The sequence below is a fragment of the Ochotona curzoniae genome, unplaced genomic scaffold, assembly GCF_017591425.1.
Source record: "Ochotona curzoniae isolate NIBS_2020 unplaced genomic scaffold, NIBS_Ocur_1.0 patch359, whole genome shotgun sequence".
Taxonomy (NCBI): Eukaryota; Metazoa; Chordata; class Mammalia; order Lagomorpha; family Ochotonidae; genus Ochotona; species Ochotona curzoniae.
The window spans coordinates 198,379-220,055 of record NW_024466927.1 but is presented as its reverse complement, the minus strand read 5'-3'; the positions used below and the strand labels follow the sequence as shown (position 1 = coordinate 220,055).

Genomic DNA, 21,677 nt, shown 5'->3' with positions numbered 1-21,677 from the left:
ATACTGTTGTCCTTAGCAACTAATTGCATGCCCACCACTAATATGAAAGTGCTTCATTTCTTCCACATTCTTACCAGCACTTTTTATCTTTTCTATTTTTGCAAACAGCTATATTTACTGGAATGAAATGATAACTCACTGTGGTTCTGACTTACATTTCTCTAATTTTGATGTGGAACACTTTTTCAAGTACTTGCTCTTTTTAAAGGCCAAGCTCAATCATCATCTCTGAGGAGACTGTTCTGATCTGTCCACCCCATCTCTATCTCTATGTTGTAATTTATATCTCTTTCTCTGTGTCTCTATGTCTAGTAGAATTTTATAAACTTGCTATAGATAGCCATGATCACAGTCTGGCTAGCAATGAAATATGTATGCATAAATTTTACAGCAGCTTTCTTAAATAATTGTTACAATAATATAGAACACATAAAATGAATAGAACAAATGCAAAAATACATAGAACCCCATCTCCATCCAGTCTGTGCTTTGATGCTTATTTTTGTATTTCAAATTTCATATGAAACTCAGAAGTGCAACCTAAAGTGACTGATTTCTTTTAGTGTATTGAGTCTGTATTCCACTCTCTGTGCTTTCTTACCAGGAATATTACCTTCATCCACTTATGTAATCGTCATCCTTTTCTAGACTGTAGGAATGAGCCAGGATACACTAGGATGATCCCTTTCTGAGCCTCACGATGAACCAATGAAAGTACTTCCTTGGGATGCTCCTGTCAGGAGAAAATAATACCAAGTTGTAAAGTGCTTTACAAGACTTGGCACATAACAAACAATACATAGTAACATTAGAAATCAAATGTTTTTTCTTCAAATTTGTTATTATTATTATGGCCCATTCAGTGAGCTAAGCCAAAAGACAGGGACTGTTCCTTGAATGGTGGACCCAGGAACACTGTGAGAACTGTGGGATCACATTCTTTGCAGTCACTTTGGTTTTTCCGACCTTGGAAATGAGACCAATTGCTATGAAAAAATCATTCTTCATCCATAGTATCTTTTATGTCTTTCCACATAGGAAGGACCTTAAGATTAAACCTAATGCCCAAGTTAGTTGTTTTTCATAAGGAAGAAAAAATGACAGATACTTCACTTTGTTAGTGAAAAGCCAAATTTCCTCTTTCTATAATAGTTTCAATTGTTGTTTCTAGAGACTCAGACAAAAAGCAAAGTTCTATCCTGTTCTTGGGGAACTAAAATTTAGTTGTCCTCAAATATATGCAAATAATTGTTACCAGAATAGGATGAAATTCTTTCATCAAATTTACCCAAAGTAGTAGGTAGTTTGCAGGAAGACGTCTTGGGATACAATAGTAAGCAAAAAATACTTCCTTCCTCAGAGTGTACAGTCCCAATAGAATTGAGGAAAAGAAGTTTTACAGTTGATTCCAAAAGCCTGCTTATTAAACTATCAATGACCCAGATTCAAAAATAATCAGGTAGTTCGAAGCAATATTTTTTGCCACTGAATATAAACTTCTTGCATAAAATACCAATTATAATGACTCTGATTACTGCTCCAGTTATACCATGATCCTTTTAATTTTTCTTTCACAGCAATCAATTGATCTGCTGCTTAATTCATATTTATTTAGATTACAGCCATACAGATGCCTTTTGGGTGCTGCCAGGAAAATTAATATGTACATATAGAGTATAATGTATGTGAAAATGCTTTGACAACCATAAAGTGCTGTGCAAAGTATTAGATGACTATCATTTCCTTTTAAGTCTGAGTACAAATAAATTTTAACATCATTAATCTTAAAACCATTACTATGAAAAAAACAGTTGTACCATTTTTAATCTCTTCAGTTCTTACCCATGTCTATTTCAATTCATCTCCCATTTCACACTTTCACAAATGCCACCCCCAACTTCCAGAAAATTCCACGAGGTTCATAGCCTATATTTGCAACCTACTAATCTATTACAAGTTTTTAAAAAATGTTAGGAACTGTTGGACATATTGAGAAATATTGGCAAGAATCAAGATGGCTGAATGAGAGGCTCTGCGCCCACCTCAGCCAGAGACAAGTTTCACACCAGTTGAGGACGATAAACTCCAGTAAGGAAGTGACAGGAACTACAAGCAAGACAGAGACTGAAAATCAGCAGAGAGAGACACACACAAATCAGGCTGCTGCTAACCAAGGGACACCATCTGGCCAGGAAAAGGGTTCTATTTATAAAATATTAGAGCTGAGGAGACTGAGGGAACACTTCAGGAAATTGACAGGGAGTGCAGACAGCACAACCTCTAAAAAGCCAGCAGCACAAAATAAAGCCTGCTGCCACCTGCTGCAACTGCCCACTGCTCCTGTCCCAGCGCCCTGGCCAAGGGACACCAGGAGAAGGGTCCGAAAGATATAAAATTTTAAAAGTGAGCAGAGTGGCTGAGGAAAAATCTGGGCTAAGGAAGTGCCAGCATCTGCAAACAGCACAGAGACCCTGATATGAACGCCACTCCACACCACCCAGAATATAGCTCTACCTGCCATGAAGTATGAGGCTGGTGAACAAAGAAGGCAGTGAAGCAAGAGACTTTAAATACAGAGGAAAAGCACCTCAGAAACCAAGTGATCTGAAGGATTTATGTCTCCTGGAAATTTTGAACAAGTTCTTTAATAAAAATGTTCCGTGCATAAGTTCATTCTGCTTCTTATCTCCCATCCCTCCCATTTGCTTGTGACTTTTTACAGGACAGAAGCCAGTCAAAAAATCTAACCACTGACATTCTGTGTGCGCTTTGGTGCCAAAGCTTGCTTTTCCCACAACTAACCATTGAAATTCTTCATGTCTCCTTCATTATCGTACTTGGTTTCTCGTTCAGGCCTGTTTCCCAGCTTAGGTGAAGGCAATGTTTCCATGTTATATGAGGGACACGTTTGCTCTTCCTTCTTACCATCCCTGCTCTGACTCCTTCCTTAGTGAACAAAGCATGCTTTCCACTGCCACCATGCGCCACTCCTCCAGTTCCCCTGCAGGGGTGTGTAGGGATGCCAACTTGTTAGAAAGAGGCCTACAGAAAATGCTGCAACTCCTACCACTGCCACTAATGGCAAGGTAGCCCTAACTACAGGACACTTCCACAGTCGTGACTTTAAATCAAGTCTAGAGGACCAGTTGGGATGCAAATTATTACTTGGCTTCAGAGAAGGAACCCACACTGCCTCCCACATCCCAAAGCATCACACCTGAAAATCTGCTAAAGCAACTCCTCTTGTCTTAGCGGAAGGCAAACAACCCATTCATGACCAGCAACCCCAAGGGACAGGAAGGGTGCTTTCCGGTGCAACTAGCAAGCCTCTATGAGTCCTGCAGCTGTGGGAATTTGGAACACAAGCCGTGGAGTTACACACTTTTGCTCTGTGCAAGTTCCTTGTGGGTTCTTTGGGCTAGTGACTAACAGGCACTGATACACAGTCACAGGGGATCAGACCTAAGAAAGCCCCTTCTACAGCTGTTACTGCTTGGTACCAGGCTGGTGGGAGAGCACAGTGCAAGCCCCAGCATCAAATCTGCATGCCCTATAGGAACTTGGAACAGTTTCCAATTTGTGTCCCATACTGGGACTGTGGCTGCTGCCCGCTATTAAGTAAGTCACACTCACCTATGGGATATAGAAAGCCATATCTGCATTCTTTTACTCCACGTTGGTAACTTCCAGTCCAGAATTCCCAGAACAATTTGCAGCTCTCCTGAGCAACCCGGGTAAGGACCTCTCCATATCCTGCAGCTTGGGGACTGTGACTATTAGTGCTACATTGTTCAGTCATCCTAACATATGCTGCCAGACATAGAGAAGAGCCTACTTGCATTGCAGTACTCAAGACCTGCACCTGCCATTGCATCCTCTCTCACTTAACCTATATTCACCCTGTTGGAAAGAGGCAAAGCACGCTTAACATATCCCAGTGCTGAGAATGAGCTCTTGCCATAAGCCCTCAGAATGAATCACACCCACGTAGCAGCATCTCAGAAAAGACTTATCTATAGTATGAATTCTGAGGGTTAGAGCTATTGATGCCATGAGCCTCGGTATCACTCTGGTCTACCTGGCAGTACAATGGGACGTCCTCCACTGTGTTCCAGAGAGATGGTGTAGCCATCAAAAAACTTAGTGTGATTGACACCCAATTCTCAGGAAAGTAAAAATAATGCCTTGGAAGCTCATGTCCACTGGAAAATCATGCTAATACCTCCATAAACTATTACATCCTAGACAAGAATAACTCCTATAAATCCTCATTACCTGCCCTGACACCGATTACCCAAGGGTTACACAGCCCACTCCCATAGATTGAAAGCCAAATCAACAACACAATTAATACACACCATTCCTTCCAAAGAAGCAGGTCTTCCAGTGAAAGCCACTCCATGAAAAATAGGAAAGGGGAGGGGATTAGGAACAAGAGGAAGGGGAGACAGACTGTGATGTCACATATGCAAGCATTAATGCAGGGACACAGGAAACAAAGAAGGAAGAAAACCTGACACTTCCCAGAAAACACAGTCATTCTTCAGGAATAGATCCTGATCCACAGTAAATCTATAAAATGCTAGGAGAAACATTCAGAATCATAAACATAAGGACATTAAGTGAGGTACCAGAGAACTCTTACCTGTAGGGCAAGACTTTTGGAGTAACTCAGCCAGAGAAAAGAATTAAAAAGAATGATGAAATCTTATGCGACATGAGATACCATAGCGCAAATGAGTTTTTGTACTATAGTGAAACCTGAAGGAGAGGAGGAAGAAAAAAGTCACTGAGGACAAGTAAATGAAATAGTTGAAAAATTCCCAAGTCTTAAAAGAGATACAGGAAGATACATCTAGACACAGGAAGCTCAAAGGACTGCAAGCAAAAGATCTTCAATTGTATTATATTCAGTTTGTCGAATGTTGATGACAAGGAGAGAATCCTAAAGACAGTAAGAAAAAAAAGTCACCTTCAGGAAGACCAATTAGACTAATAGCAAACCTCTCAGCAGAAACCTTGTAGGCTAGAAGAGTATAGAATGATATTCAAGGTCTTGAAAGAAAAAAAAAATTTAAAAAACCTTTCAGCCAAGGACATTATATGGAAGAAAGCTATGCCTTAGAAATGAAGGGGAGGGCCCAGTGTGGTAGCCTAGCAGCTAAAGTCCTTGCCTTATATGCACCAGGATCCCATATGGGCACTAGTTCTAATCCCGGCTGCTCCACTTCCCATTCAGCTGCTTGCTGTGACCTGGGAAAGCAGTTGAGGACGGTCCAACACCTTGGGACCCTGCACCCATGTTGGGGACCCAGAAGAGGCTCTGGGCTCCTGGCTTCAGATCAGCTCAGCTCCAGCTATTGTGGCCACTTGTAGAGTGAAGCAGAGGATTTGAAGATCTTCCACTCTGTCCAACCTCCTCTCTGTATATCCAACTTTCCAATAAAACTGAAATAAATATTTTTTTTGAAGATTTATTTTTATTATTTTGTTATTGGAAAGGCAGATATACAGAGAGGAGAGACAGACAGGAAGATCATCCATCCGATGATTCACTCCCCAAGTGAGCACAACGGGTCGATACTACACCGATCCGAAGCCAGGAGCCTCTTCCGGGTCTCCCACGTGGGTGCAGGTTCCCAAAGCTTTGGGCCGTCCTCGACTGCTTTCCCAGGCCACAGGCAGGGAGCTGGAAGGGAAGCGGGGCTGCCAGGATTAGAACCGGCGCCCATATGGGATCCCGGGCGTGCAAGGCGAGGACCTTTAACCACTTGCGCCACCACGCCGGGCCCTAAATATTTTTTTTTTTTTAAAAAGGAAGTGACAGGGAGAAATAAAGAATTACCAGATAGACAAAGACTGAGTAGAATCATCACCCCAATCTGCCTTACAAGAAATCATGGAAGACTAGCAGTATGCATCATGACAGTTCCAAATTCTAATGAGAAGATACAGTCAATAACCAATCAACAAAATGGCACGATTTAGCTCCTTTTTATCAGTATTAACCTTGGAGGTAAAAAGAGTAAACTCCCCAATCAAAAGATACAGATTTGTTGGTGGGTAAAAAAATATCCAACTTAATGCTTTCTACAATAATCAGCTTCATGCATAAAAAAGAACAGACACTTGAAAATGAAGGGCTGGGAAAAGACATACCATGCAAATGGAAGCAAAAATAAGTGGGAATAGCTATATATGCCAGATAAAACAGACTTTAAATCAAAAACTGTAAAAAGAAACATTATATATTGATAAATCGTTTCAGCAAGAAGATACAATCATAAATATATGTATATATAAGACCATCCAGATATATAAAGCTAATTTTATTATGCCTCAAAGGAAAGATAGCCTGTAATACACTGACAGTGGAAGAGTTCAACACTCCACTGTTAAGGAGCGAACATACCATTCTGACAGAAAATCAACATAAAGTTAGGCCAAACTGTGGAGAAAATGAACCTAACAGATATGTATAGAACATTTCACCCAACAGCTGTCAAATACATATTCTTCTCATCAGAACATGGAATTTATTTCTCAAAAACTCACTTAAGATATATTCTCATTTGAAAGGCAAAGTTATCAGGAGAAGGAACGAGAGAAAAATCTTACATCCTCTGGCTCACTCCTCAACTCACCAGAATTGAGCTAATCTGAAGCAAGGAGACAGGAACTTGTCGCGGGTCTCCCATGTAAATGCAGGATCCCAAGGCTTTGAGGCATCCTCTGCTACTTTTCCAAACCATAAGCAGGCAGCTGGATCAGAGGTGGAGCAGCCAGGACATAAACCAGTAACCATTTGGGATGCTGGTGCCTTATGGGAAGGATTAGCCTATTATAGAAGTTTTCTAAGATAGAATATATATTAGTCCACAAGTCAAGTCTCAGTAGCTTTAAAAACTTTGATAGCACATAAGTCCACAAATGAATAAAACTAAAAATCAGAGTAAAAATTTACTGATTTGTTACAATTAAAAACATACTACTGAATGACCAATGGATCACTGAATAAATTAAATTTAAAAAATTCAATGCCTTAAGGCAAATGAAAATGAAATACAATAAAACCATGGGATAAAGCACAAAACGTACTAAGAAGGAAGTTTAGTAGAGTGAATACTAGACTTAAAATATATATATAGAAAGATCTGATACTAATAATGCACAAGGACTTAGGAAAACAAAAATTCAGTAGAAGGTGAGAAATAATACACATAAAAGAAGAAGTAAATGAAATTCCAATTTAAAACACAATGCCAAATAAACAAAAAGCTAGGTTTTGAGAATAAAATAAAAAATTTAATCATACTGTCAAAAAAAAGCAGAAATTCTGAGCTAAAAACACATTATAGATAGTCACAGAAATATAGAAGAAATGCATCATGCACATGCTAATAGATTGGTAAACCTCCAAGAAATGCTTAAATTTTTTAATACATTCAACCTACCAAGATTAAATCAAGAAGACACAGGAAATTAGAACATAGCTGTAACAATCCAGGAAAATGAAGCAGTAATTAAGTTTCCCATTAAAGGAAAGTTTAGAACTTGATGGATTTACTACTGAATTCTATAAAACTTTTTAAGAGGAAGCAACTCTAATAGTTTTCAAACTATTCTAAAATATTGAAAGTCTAAAAATTCCCTTATGAGACCAGCATCACTCTAATACCAAAACCAAAGAGACAGCACAGAAAAAAAAAAAAAACTATTGGACAATATCCTTGGTGAACATATACAAAAAATTTCAACAAAATATTAACAAAACATGTCAAACACACTATATCTAAATAAACCATATATCAAGACCAAATTTGATCTATCCCAGAGAAGCAGATTGGTCAATATTCAAAAATCAACCATGGTCGTAAGTCACATCAACAGGTCAAAGAACAAAGACCATATGATCATCTCAATAGATGCAGAGAAAGTATTTAATAAGATCCAATATTCCCAGGGCCACTGCCATGGTGAATACCTTAAGCTTCCACTTGATGCACCAGCATCCTATATGGGTACCATTTCATGTAATAGCTGTGTGTGTGTACATCCCGGCCTTTCAAATAATAATAATAATAATAATAATAATAAACCTTTAAAAATATCCAGTATTATAGGGCTGCTGCTGGGGCATAATAGGCTAATCCTCAGCCTGTGGCACAAGCATCCTTTTTGGTGCAGTTCAAGTCACGGCTGCTCTGCTTCCAATCCAGCTCCCTATTTATGAACTGGAAAGTAGCAGAGGATGTCCCGGGTCCTTAGGCCCCTGCACCTACTAGCAGACCTGGCTCCTAGCTGCAGAACAGTTCAGCTCTGGCCGTTGCAGACTCGTGGGGACTGAACCAGCAGATGGAAGACTTCTGTCGGTTCTCTGTCCGTAAAATCTGTCTTTCAAATAAAAAAAAATAGTTTAAATCAATATTCCCTCCACAATAAAAGCCCTTCCCAAATTGGGTACAGAAGGAAGATACCTCAAATTTAAAAGGATTATTTATAGCAGAAGCAAAATCTAATATCATACTAAATGGGAAATAGTTGAAAGTGCTGCCATTCAAAATCTGAAAGAGGACAAGGATATCCACTTTCATTATTTTTATTCAATATAGTATCTAAAGTTTTACAAGGGGTAATTAAGGAATGTAAGAAAACTAAAGAAGTAGAAACTGCAAAGGAGAAAATCAAAATATACTCATTTGCAGATAACATGATGTTGTATATGAAAAAAACAAACACCACACCCAAAATTTGTTAGAATTACCAATTCACTAATGTCACAGAATATAAAAACATAATATTTCATTAACAATTATTTCACTGAAGAAATATTATTCACCATACTGTTTACAATTAAATTTAATAAAGCAAACTAAAATCTCTCAAAGGATAATTATGAAAACACTGAAAAAAGAAATCATTCAGGATACACCAAAAAATGGAACAAAATGTTTATCTACAGACAGAAATCAGTAGACTAGACTCAACTATCAACAGATTCAATGTTATCGCTTTCAAAATACCAATAACATTCTTTACAGAATCAGAAAAACTATGTAAGATTTGTGTGGAATCGTAAATCTGGAGAATAACCAAACCAATGTAACTGGAGTCATCCTTTGACCTAACTTGAAAACGCACTACTAAAGCAATAATAATGATAACTTTGCTTGCATGAAAACCAGTACACACATCAATGAAATGAACAGGAAACCTAGAAATCCATGTAGATGCTGTCAAAATTTGTTAAGCGTTTATTTACTTGAAAGGCAGAATGACAGAGAGGAAAAGACAGATCTTCCATCCTATGTTTTACTCCCCAGATGGCTGGGTGGGCCCCAGTTGAAACCAGAAACCAGGAAATCCATCCTGGTCTCCCACACAGGAAGCAGGAACTCAAGTACCTAAGCCACCTTTTACTGCTTTCCCAGGCTTATTAGCAGGAAGCTGGATCAAAAGTGGATCAACCCAGATTGGAACTGGTATTCTGATATTGATAGATGCATTGCAGGTGGTTGCTTATCCTGTCATACCACAATGCCTACTCAGCCACTTGATATCAAGAACATGTGTTGGAGAAATGATAATCTCCCTGATAAATGGTGCTGCCAAAATTAAATGTATATATGGAAGAAAACACAAATGAAATCAGATCTCACTCATCAAGTGCAAAAATCAACTCTCAAGATTGTGTTTTTACATTTTTAGTTTTGTATAAACTATGAGATTGCTTAAAGAAAGCATAGCGGAATAACTAACACACTGGGTTAGGCAGTGAGGTTTTCTGGATAAGGCCTCAGAAAACAGGCAACAAAGCAAAGCCAAGCAAATGGGATTATAGAAATCTCAGAAGCTTCTGCACAGCAAGGAAAACAATAGAATAAAAGGACAGTTAATAGAATGGGAGAAAATATTTGTAAGCTAATTAGCTGACAAAGGATTAAAATGCAGAATGTATCAGCAACTGAAATTTTAAAAAAAAAAAATCCAGTTGACAAATGAGCAAAGGACCTCAACAGATCTCAAAAGAAGAAATGTAGTCAAGAAATAGATGAAAAAAATTCTTAGTATCACTAGCCATCGAAATCACCCCTGTGAGAATGGCAGTGATTAAAAAAAATAATCATAAATGCTGGCAAGCATTGGAAAAAGAGGAACTCTTATACACTATTGATAAATCAAAGCAACCACAGTGGAAATCAGTATGTATATTTCTTGAAATACTAGAAATTAGGAAATGCCATGTGATTCAGCAGTCCCTTGGGGAGGGGTGGGAGGAATAAAAGGAGTTTTGATAAAACAAAATCAGGGAAGCTGGGTAGAGTTAATTCATTGTAACACTTACACTAATATGAGCTATAAATTGGATAAATGGAGTAAGCAGTGTATAGGCATTTGTATTGCTACCTTACAATTGTTGTTTTGTAACTTAAACTGTTCTAAATTTCTAAAAAATACTGAATAATAAAATATTAAACTTCTTCAGGCAGTCTCAAATCATATGCATATATTTTTGCATATATGTCCCACTTAAAAATGCTAAAATCCCTTGAAGAATGAAGAAATTCCCAGTTCTTGAAATTTTTCCTCTCAAACAAAATATAAGAATTTCAGATGTGACAGATGAAAGGTTTTATAATGTGTTTTTAAACTCACCTCTGCCATTTTGTAAAGCTAGTTGAGGTTTTTTGTCTCAATTCCTAGAATTCAAGGCTCATTTCTAAGAATGGGGGTCCGGTAAGTGGGAATGAGGCCAGGATACTAATTTCATATTGCCTCCGGGATAGGGTCTGATGAAAAGAAACAGGGTCTAGAAGCAGAAAGCAGACAAGCAGGGGCCTGCAGGACCTTCCTTCTGCCCTCCATGAAGCCCAGCCCAAGCTCAGGGTTCTTACTGGGAATCTATGCAAAGACAAATTCCATACTATACACCCCATGACTGTGTGAGCTGCTCACACACTCATACCCACCTCAACAAATATCACAAGATTTTTCCATCTGCAAAGAGCTCAAGAATCCAGTACCTTCATGTAGAGCTGAGACAGCACTCCCAGACAAGTACAGATCAGGCATGCTGACTCCTGCCAAGTTTACATCTTTTCTAAACTCTATCTTCCCCCTCAGTCAATGTTTATGCTCAGTATCTAACCAAAATGTTCTCTCCATTTTCAGGAAATTTGCTCCCCGATGTTCTGTGTGCAAGGAGCCTATTATGCCGGCTCCTGGCCAGGAGGAGACCGTCCGCATTGTGGCTCTAGATCGTGACTTCCATGTCCAGTGCTACCGCTGTGAGGTCTGTACCTTGTGCCCCAAAACCCTGCCAAAGCTAGCTTTTCAAGATCGTAGGAATTTTGTGAAATCTGGGGAAGCCCTTAGTGCTTATATTCAAAAGACTTGATTTTAGATCTGATATTAAATGCGGAAACATTGGATAAGTCATTTTACTTTTCTGTCTCCCATCTATACAAAGGTTCTCTATATGGCTCTCCCACCAATATGGCTGTGAGATTGAAGCTCAAAAATGTGTGAATTATGAAGTACTGAGTTAAGGAGAAGTGGTATTACCCTTCTACTGAGTCCTCAGTGTTGGCCCTGTTGCTTTGGTCACTGCTCATACAGGGCAGGGGTACCACTGCCACTTAGAACAAGAACTCAACATTTCGGAGGAGCTGGGATTCTTGTTCAAAGTCCCCAGAGATTCATTCACATATTAGTAAGAGCTGACTTTTTGGACAAGAGGTCAGGTAAGGTCTACCTGAGAATTAGGCTCCAGGGAGTAATATACAGACATAAAAGAACCTGTAATCCAGGCTGGGAGTGATAAGAAGCCTTCTCAAATGGGACCAGCTGAAGCCTAAGGCAGGTGGAGCCATGCGTGCAGCCAAGCAGCAGCATCACATCTTCCGCCTTATTATTCGGGCATCAAATGGGTGCCACATTCTGATTTTTTTTTTGAATGTTCTCTTTTCCAAATTTTACAAGTTACCAGATCCCCTGCTTGGAAGCAGTGTTTAACTTCTCTGAGTACAACACTCCTCAGCCCCTTTTCTGTCTGTGTGAAATCTTTGAAATACAGACTTTCTTAATTCCAGTTGCTCAGTAGGGTTCATCTGGTTTAAGCAGGAGTTCCTCCCAGGATACAGACCAGCTGGACCATCGGCACGACCCCTGGCTCTGTGGGACTACATTCATTCCTTTTACAGCTTAGTTTTAACTGACCATCTGTTTCAGCCAGCGTGTTCTGTTTTGCCCTAGAGCCCAAGTTGCATGCCTCTCTCTGACTCAATATGAGAAAAGATAATGAAAGACAATGCAAGGTTTTAATTACTAGGGAAACAGAGCACAACAATGTCCAACCATCATTTTACATATGATCCCAAATTATATATGAATGCATAAGAACTAGCACATACTTTAGGGATTTTACGTATGGAGAAGACAAGGCTGAGAAAAGGTAGGTTCCCAGCACTGCTCACACACTTGATGTTCACACCAAACAGGCCTTTTGCTTCCCCACTAAAACTTGCATTAAATGGGTCCTTCCTCTTCTCAGAGTCGACAGTGGCTGTTTAAATTAAGGTGGTTTCATAATGATGAGGATTGTTTTAGAAATGAAGACTATAAAAACAGAAGGAACATTGAATTATAAGGGGCAGATATTTGCTCTGACCTGCCATCAGACTCTGCCTGAGAACAGAGAGATGGCCTCCCTCTTGGCTTCTTACCTTCTCCTCTAAAGCTCCTTTTAACTCCAGTATTCAGTGTATTGGTGATTCTAGCTCTGGCTTGTTGGAGGTGTCCAGGAGCCTGCAGATGTCAACTCATTGCACATTCAAAACTGTGGCATCCATGAAACATATTTTGCGTTCATCCAATTAGAAAAGACCTTGTTTTGTTAATTCTTCAGTTTCCAAACTGTCTATAGAGGCACCATATTTGCTTGTTCTTTCAAGAATAGCCAATCTTGTGCAACACTAACTACTGCCTCTGCTACAATCTAAGAATGAGCTTCAATTTTATTATGTGTCAAATACAGTGAGTTCTGGTACCATCATGGTAGATAGCAGAGCAATGTTTTGCAGCAGTTCTGGCCTTTGCAAAGTAATGAAGATACACACCATTAGATGAAATCCAGTATATTTAGTTTCCAAGGAAAATTCTATTGTGTCTATAGGCAAGGGCCAACATTTTAACTACTATAAAATATTTCCCAAGTGGACTTTCTGTGATACTGTCAGTAGTGGCCTAATCCTTTATAGTTATGTAACTGCATTTTTTTCATAATACATTCACATCCATTATCCTCTTTGATCCTCCCAACAGCTTAGAAAGGTAGAAAATGCAGCCATTATTTTCAGAGTAGCAGTCAACCTTGCATGCAGTGATGCAGGCTATGGCAGTCCTAAGGGTGGTGTCTCCCAGTCCAGTCTACATCATGCTCTGTCCTCTGGGTAATACAGCAAAGCAGTGCTGGCCACAAATGTTAGGATGTTGTTTTCTTTCTACAATTGGTGTAACTATTGCAGAATTCATTAGGGGTCCTTGGATTAGGGATCCTAGGATTGCTTGGCAGCAATCACTTTGCGTTTGCTTTTGCCCAGAAATGGCCAAAACCTTCCATTCTGGCACCTGTATATTCCTTTTGAGAGATCCTGAAGCTCATGATAAACGGTGAAGATGAATTAGTGGTTAGGAGCCTATTGTCCTTTCATCAACTCCTATTGTTGGCTGGATGAGAATGGAGTAGGTAGGCCAGGTACACCAGGTAGAGAGGTACACAACCAGGAAGGTGGTAAATAGCTATTTCATGGAAAACTAAGGCATGTGGTTTCAATGACACTGTTCCCCATTGCCTTCCTCTTCTAGGATTGTGGTGGTCTTCTGTCGGAAGGTGATAATCAAGGCTGCTACCCGCTGGATGGGCACATCCTCTGCAAGAGCTGCAACACAGCCCGCATCCGAGTGCTGACTGCCAAGGCAAGCACCGACCTCTAGATTCGGTCACCTGTGTAGCTGGTTGGTGGATGGCGCTGAGAAGAGTGAAACACAAGGGAAACCATTAGGAAAAATAGAGGAAATGCAATCATCTGTGGGGTGGTCTCAGTTCTTTAACTGCTGTTAATTTTTCTTTAGAAACACATAGTGGATAAGATTTTTTTTTTCACTTCCCACCAAAATAACACATTTCACATTTAATCATGCCAGCCCTCTGTGGGCCTTTGTTCCAAGTACTTACACATTTTTGCACGGATTATGCTCCATCCCATTCACTTCTGCATTCCTGTAACTTTTAATCCCCATGTTTGTCTCACTTTTCATCTGGTTGAATGGCTTTTTTTAGTGTGGTATTTGCTGTCACACAGTTTTTCCTGGGTGAGGCTGCCAAATCACAGGTGATTTTCAGGTTTAAAGTCTCCATCCTATCACTTCCACATTGCCTGTAATTAGAAAGGTTAGCCATTCTTTTGCCACGGATTTAAAATACAGACTTTTTGCTGTTGCTGCATGACACTCATGTCTCTTGGGGTGAGATTCGGTGCAGTGGGAAGAATGTATAATGTCAATATTGGTCTCTAAAGGACTAAAGTTTCAAAAAGCATAAGTTGAAGCACGCCAAAACTTGCAGCCATTGAAATTTAAAGTCTCTAGCAGCCAATGGTCAGAACTCATTGAAAACAATTATTGGCCTATGGTTAATGAGCAGTTGAACTTCAAACTTTTCCTAAAGACATGAAATTTGGTATCCTGGGAGAAGCAATTGGCCAGGGAGATGGGGTGGGTTATGTCTGAAAAGTCCTTTATTCCACAGCATCATCATAAGGTTTTCCTTTTCAATGCCACCACATAATACAATCATGGTTTTCTCTAGAATGAAACATTTACAGTACTGTCCCACTTTTCATCTTAGAAAGATGAGTACTGTCATGGTGTTTCCAATATCCAAACACATCTTCCAAAATTGGCGTATTTTTCTCTAGAGAAAGATGTAAAGAATAGTTCAAATTCCTTTTTGCCTCCAGACCCAGGCCCATTTTTGTCTGACATTTGCAAATCAGGAAATAAGATTGTGAAGCTTTGTCTAGTTGACTTTAAAAAAGAAATCTTAAAAAGATTGTGAAACCACAGTTTCATTATTATCCTAATCCTTCTGCAACTCAAATTACATATTGCAGGAGACATTTTCATATCATCGACGTGACATTTATACCACACTTTCAAAGATAATCACAGGGAAAAAAAATTGTCTTTCTGAGCTAAAAATATGCAGTCTCTGCCTAGAATCCTTATTCAAATTCTTATTAGCCAGTGGAACACTTGCATGCCAACTGCAGAGCCATATTTATTAAGTTCTAGCATGTTTCATTTGAGAGCCACCTAGCTTAGTAGTGGCAAGTTGTTATTTTGTCAACTAAGTATTTTGTATTGAGATTTCTTAAACCTTTCTTCAGATTTTCCACAAGTATATACTTTTAAATTATGGAGTATTTTAAATATGAAAAAGGTATAAATAATATAATAAATTCCTATATGCCGAACACCTACTTTAAGAAATCAGATATAACATATAATTACATTCCCCTGTATCCCCTTTCCTTATTCCACAAATAGCTTTTCATAATTTCGAACTGATAGATTCTAGTCTGATTTTTAACCTTTAACATCCAGAATGGTAATGAACAATTATTTGTGCATTTTTTTTATCACAACCCTTGCCTCAGGAGTTCTGATTATTTTACTTGAATAGAAATAATAAAAGTGTTTTAACAAAAAAAAAAGAAACAAAAACAAAAAAAAAACAAACAAAACAAGAACAAATTCTGAAGCCTGTGGTCACTGTGGAGCTCAGTCATCTTCACTACTGATGGCATATTTGCTTGTGTCAATCACCAGCCTTGTGTTCAGACCATAAACGTGACACCTTCTCCGAGCTGCTTTGACCACTGTGCTCTTCTTACCTTGCTTCCATTATGCTTGAGCTCACAATGTGAAATATAGTGAGACTCATGCAGGGCAGCATGTTAGTTGTAGGATAAAATGCCAAGTGTGCCTTTGAATTGCTGTCTTCCAAATTAAACACCAGACAATCCCGACGGCCTCAGAGCGCACTGACTGTTAGACAACTGGGGTGATCTGCTTGAGCTGATTTGTTGGCTTGTTTTCTGTTCCATACTTTGTCTTTAGGCCAAAAGCAGAGAGTCCAATTTATTGAGAGATTTTATCTTGGGAAATACCATCACATTATTGTAAATTTTGCCAAAAGGCGAAGACTGAAATATTTATGCTATAAAAATGCAATAACAGCCTACTTTTTCATATACTTAAGTCTTTATGTAACCAAATGTTTACATGCCAAAAGGAAATTATAAGAAAATAGTGTCACAAGCCCATCAATGTGACATTGCTAGCACAATACTGCTTCTTTATAAATTTTTATAGTATATTCTTGTCACATAACCTCAGAGTATCTTTACCAAAGATTTTTAAACAAAATTTCTTTTTAATATAGACATACTTTTATAATAATGAATGTGCACACATCCTTTTGCAGAAATATTTAGCTTTAGATTTTTTTCTTTCACTAGATATAGTAAGGAAGGGATCCTACCATATTTTATCCTGATATCTTAAATATATGATTCATGTTACTTTTCTATTAATCATTTGATTTAAACAATGCCAAGTCACTCTGAACTGTTTTAGTTGCATGAAATGTTGCCTATAACAGATACAAAGATATTACCTTATCATTAAACTATACTATCTTGTTTATTATTGTTTAAATACATAGATAAGAGGAAAAAGCAAAAATCTATAACAAAGTTCATAAAAATGTGTACATTTCTTAAAAACTGTCAGCTGCACAAGTATTTGATAATCCTCTGTCACATGGGAAACATGGAAAAGGAAAACCACTCACCCTGTCATGGGTTCTGCAACTCACTTCAAAATGAAATTTTATGAATGTTTGGATCCCAGCACAGACTGACTCAAGATCAAGTTTCATCAGCAACAGACAAAATGAGCTTTGAAAATCAAAACTATCTGCTTCTCACCATAAGGCATCAAGGTTGCAAGATGCTGACCTTTGTGCAGATCCATGACGTGGGTTGTTTTCCTTGTTAATGCCTTCTTGGCACTATAGAAGCCATTGACGGTGTTTGGGGTATGCTGATCGCTGAGATGGGCTTACCAACATTATGATTATTTTCTGTGAAAGATTTTGTAAAGATGTTTATGACAACATTTGCAGGATAACAAGCCCAACTGCATTGTGTTAAGTATTTGATATTCTGATCCAAAGAGATAAACAATTCTTTTTCAATGGAGCAATAGTCGAGAGTTGATGGACACAGAGAGGACTGAAAACACAAATTCCAATCATCTTCCTCATTAGCAAAAATCCTAGTAATGTGAACCAGCCAAGGACAGCAGTGTTATTTCTATTTGATATGGTTTGGGCTTCTCCTGTCAAATCTGTGTCGGCTGCCCCCTGATCCTTCCATTCTCAAGTTTTGAAGGGTGTTGGGGAAATGATAGCAGCTGTTAGGGATATCAGGGAAACACTGATACAACCTCACAGCCTCTTACCATTCCTCTTGGCTTGGAAAGGCTTCTTCTTCATATACATTTCCAGAAATATTGCTATTCTACCTTAGTATTTCACATTTGTAGTTTAAACAAGTGATTGTCCATCTGTTGCCTAGAGCTACAGTACATGTGTGTTATGAATGAAATATGACAGCATGTTCCATACCCCTGCTTTAGCCATCTGTAGGAAAGCAGCAAGCTGAGAAAGAGATACCTCTGCAAAATGTGCCTCAAGTCCATTTCCTGAAACCAATCTGTGGTGTACTTTCAGAAGACACAATCAGAGAGCAACACTTATTTGTGCCTTATTTTTTAAAAATTTACTCACTCTACTATAAATACATCACTGAAGAGTTAAATAGTGTAAATAATCCAGATTAAAAAAAGTCCAAAAAAAGTCAAAATCCAAAGAAGTTTGAAATTATCATGTTAATATGTTCTAATAGTACTCCACTCCATTTTCCTTTCCTCCATCCTACTCCTTCACCTTCTCTCCCTTGCTGCCTTTATTCCTTCTTGTCATCCTGCCTACTTATGTTGCGATCCTTGGACTTTTCATGAATTAAAGCAATGCATTATCATCCTTCTGGAATTATGACCATTTTAACGGGAATTAGTTGTGATGATGAGAAAAAATATATCACATCCATAAAAATCTTCCATTAAAATGGCCTATTTTCAAGTTGTAGTTCTTCATAAAGTAAGATATAAGATAATACAGTATTTCATTTTGTTTTTAATGAATTTTCATCAGGGACCCAGGTCATGCATTCCTGGAAAATCCATTTATGACTGATGTCATTTCCTCTGCTATATGGGCAAAGCGATTTAAGACTAGGTTATTGTTTTTTTTTTTTAATCCAAGGCATTTTGACCACAGGATTTTGTTTTGTTTGGTGATAGTTTATTGTTTTATTTGTTTGAAATTTCATGATTTTCCTTATGGCAATGAAAAACAGTTTTATCAAAGAAAAATATCTTTACAGAAATTTAATGTATCTTTGTACATGGTCCTGATTATACCAGCAAATGCTAAGTAGTCAAACCTGAGCATTTTTCAGGAGATGGATCAGTAATAGTTTCCTGTTTTTAGTTTTTGGTATGCAAATTATGTGTACATTTCCCTTCAATGAAGAAAGGAATGACACTAATTCTTTTCTCTATTTTACTATCCTGGCCTTTGTGCAATAAGCTGTAGTCTCCATTTCATAGGCAACATGCATATGATTCTGTGAATAGCTTTGTGAGAGATGCATTTTTAGTCAACTGATTGAAGCTACCCAAAAAATGCTGAAAACTTTGTTCTTCATTTCTGATTAATTTATAGCAGTCTCTAACCACACAAATAGATACCTCTACAACTAGTTTTTGTGTTAAACAAAATTTAATCTTGTGCAAACATATATGAACTGAAGAGTAGGTAAAGCCTGCAGCTAATTCCTTATGTAAAACTGTAAGATTCTTGGCATTGACTTGGACCTTGGCACAACGAGATGTCTCTTGGGATGCCTCCATCCTATATGGGAGTGCCTGAATTTGAGTTCCAGCTCCACTTGTGATTGCAGGAAATGGTTCAAGTACCTGGGTCCCTACTTACCCGTAGGAGACATTCAGATTCTGTTTGAAGCTCTTGGCTTTGACATGACGTTGCAGGCTATTGGGGAGTGAACCAGCAGATGGAAAATACCTCTCTCCCTCTCTTTTCCACTCCTAAGTAAAATAAATAGCTGAATAAATAATTTTTTAAATATACTTGCTCTAAGCCTTTCCTGCTACATGCATTGCTATTTTTTCCAAGATACCTAATTCACATCGGGATGAGGGAAAACCTTACTCTTACAACTCTGATGGACATTTAGTTAATATATCCACAATGAAGCTTTTTTCCTTAACCACACATGCAGTTAGTCAACTCAGAATGTCATTTCTAACTTTTGTGCTAAACCCTAGGTTTTGAATAATGTGCCAGAAATGAGAAGTGTCACTGTGTCACCTTGTTTTGTTACTAATGTAGAGTTATGATTGATCCCCAACACTAAATATGTTTGTAGATAATAGAATCATGAACTTTTTAAAGCTCTGATTCTCCTCTTCACTAATTACCATCCCCAGTATTCTTAGTCATGGCAGTCCACTGTAGCTCTTGAGCTACACAGAACACGGCAAATGTCTAAACATCTGCCACTTTAGATCTCATACACTAACTCTTCCAAACTTTCCCTAATTAAATATTTTTTCCATTGCTTCAGACAATTCAGAAAAACTTAAAGGCATCACTCTAGGTCATGGTAGGCGCAAATATTTGTTGGGGATTAGAAGGCAATGAAATTGGAGTTCCCTGAAGGGGATCTCTCCCAAGCACTCAGACCCAGAGGAGTAATAGCTAATTGTAAACAGATTCCACTACATGTAGCACAGAGTCTTTATGTTCTCTACTATATTTGGTGACATCTAAATCAAAGTAATTCTGACAACAGGAAGCATAGGTAAGCATTTGACTTTATGGATTCCAACTTATTTGTCAATTCACGTGGTCTTTTCAGCCCTTTATCCCCGTCTTCCCAAGAATAAGGTATGGATCCATGCTGAATATGAGAAAAGAGTACTAGACACTGTAAAATTCTACATATATAGCTACTGGTTATTTGGTTTTAAGAGTCACTTGTGTTTATTTTATGCTCATGTTTGTACCTAGCAATGTTTGTGTTTAGCCCAAGTGAACATCTTTCCTCCATGGATGAATTGGATGCTATACTTAGAAGCCCAAGTTTTTTCTCTTTAGTTTTGTTATCTTATTATTATTCCTTCTGGATCTCATTGTAATAATTATTATTGATGATTATGTATTACTTAGTCGCTCTTGGAGGATAAGCCTAGTAACTTCCATTCAGGCCAACTGCCATATGATCAAGCTGGTTAGATATGTACTTACTACACAGGAAGCAGTATGGCAGGGTGAGGAATTATTAAGCTTTCATGGAGGATGTACAATTCAGTATTAAATGTTGAATGGATTCATTAACTTAATTTTGGGAAACAAAGAGAATATTCTAAATGCAACTTAAAGCATAGGCTATATACAGAGAAGACACGTTGCCTTGGTCGAAATGTCAGATTCTGGAATTTCCTCTTTACCAAGAGAAAATTTCTAGATATTCAGGGTCAAATCAAAGGAAAAGGCACAGAGAAATGCTAACTAAAGTGTTTCTTCCTTCTATCTGTCTTTATAATTGAAAGAAATGATGAGTTGCCAAAATAAAACAGTGTGCATCATATGAAGTAGCCCTCTATGAACTTGACTATAACATTAAGAATGTGTTTTCCTATTGGTTTATAACAACATCTTCCCTTCTAAGGGAAAATGTGGATGCCCTGTGTTCTTTAAACTGTTCAAACAGAACGAGCAGAACACCTCTGATAGCCTTAGTATTTCTAGGTACATGATTAGGAAGACACTCTAGTCAGCTATTCCACTGGTGCTATAATTCCCTTGAAGATTCATTACTCACAAATACTCCACACACTATTCACATTTCACCTTTTTTAGGGAGCTCATTTCCCTCATTGCACTTTGTTCCAGACACCTTCTGATACAAAAAAAAAAAGCAAAAATCCTTTAGGCTTATGTTCTCTTTGTTGCCCCAAACTAACCTGAAGCACAGAATAAAATGTTGCTTCCTCTCTCCATTATCCTTCAGTATATACTTTTTATTTAGGAACAACATTATTACTTTTGAATAGAAGAAAAATAACCTTGATCTTACCTGAAGACATAAAAATTTTTAGGATGCTAAAGATAGATGGGAGTTTCACGATTAGAGTTTGAGTTTTCTGTTGGTTGATTTTTCTTTCTTATAAGACACACTGTTTTGACAGTTGTTCTGTAGCTTCACACCTCCTCCAGTAACTAACCCCTGGACAATACATTCCTTTTAACTGACCTGCTGATGACCTTAAAAATATTGGGAGATGTCAGTGTGTAAGCTCTAGCTCTAAACAAGAAAAAAAAAAAATGTCAAAGGCAAGATACAATGGCACTACAGAAAACTCTATACTTCTGATCAGTTCTGTGCAAAAGAATATTATTC

General features: G+C 38.1%; 1 protein-coding gene across 6 annotated transcripts in view; it reads left to right on the top strand.

Annotated features, from left to right (window-relative positions):
- Positions 1 to 21,050, top strand: part of LOC121167276 (lipoma-preferred partner) — a 688,035-nt gene extending 666,985 nt beyond the window's left edge. For all 6 annotated transcript variants that reach the window (XM_040996717.1, XM_040996718.1, XM_040996716.1 and 3 more), the window contains 2 exons: positions 11,173 to 11,293; positions 13,867 to 21,050. In XM_040996717.1, coding sequence (XP_040852651.1) covers positions 11,173 to 11,293; positions 13,867 to 13,995 — 250 coding nt within the window. In that variant the 3' untranslated portion in view covers positions 13,996 to 21,050. The remainder of the gene's footprint in view (positions 1 to 11,172; positions 11,294 to 13,866) is intronic.
- Positions 21,051 to 21,677: the final 627 nt, after the last annotated feature.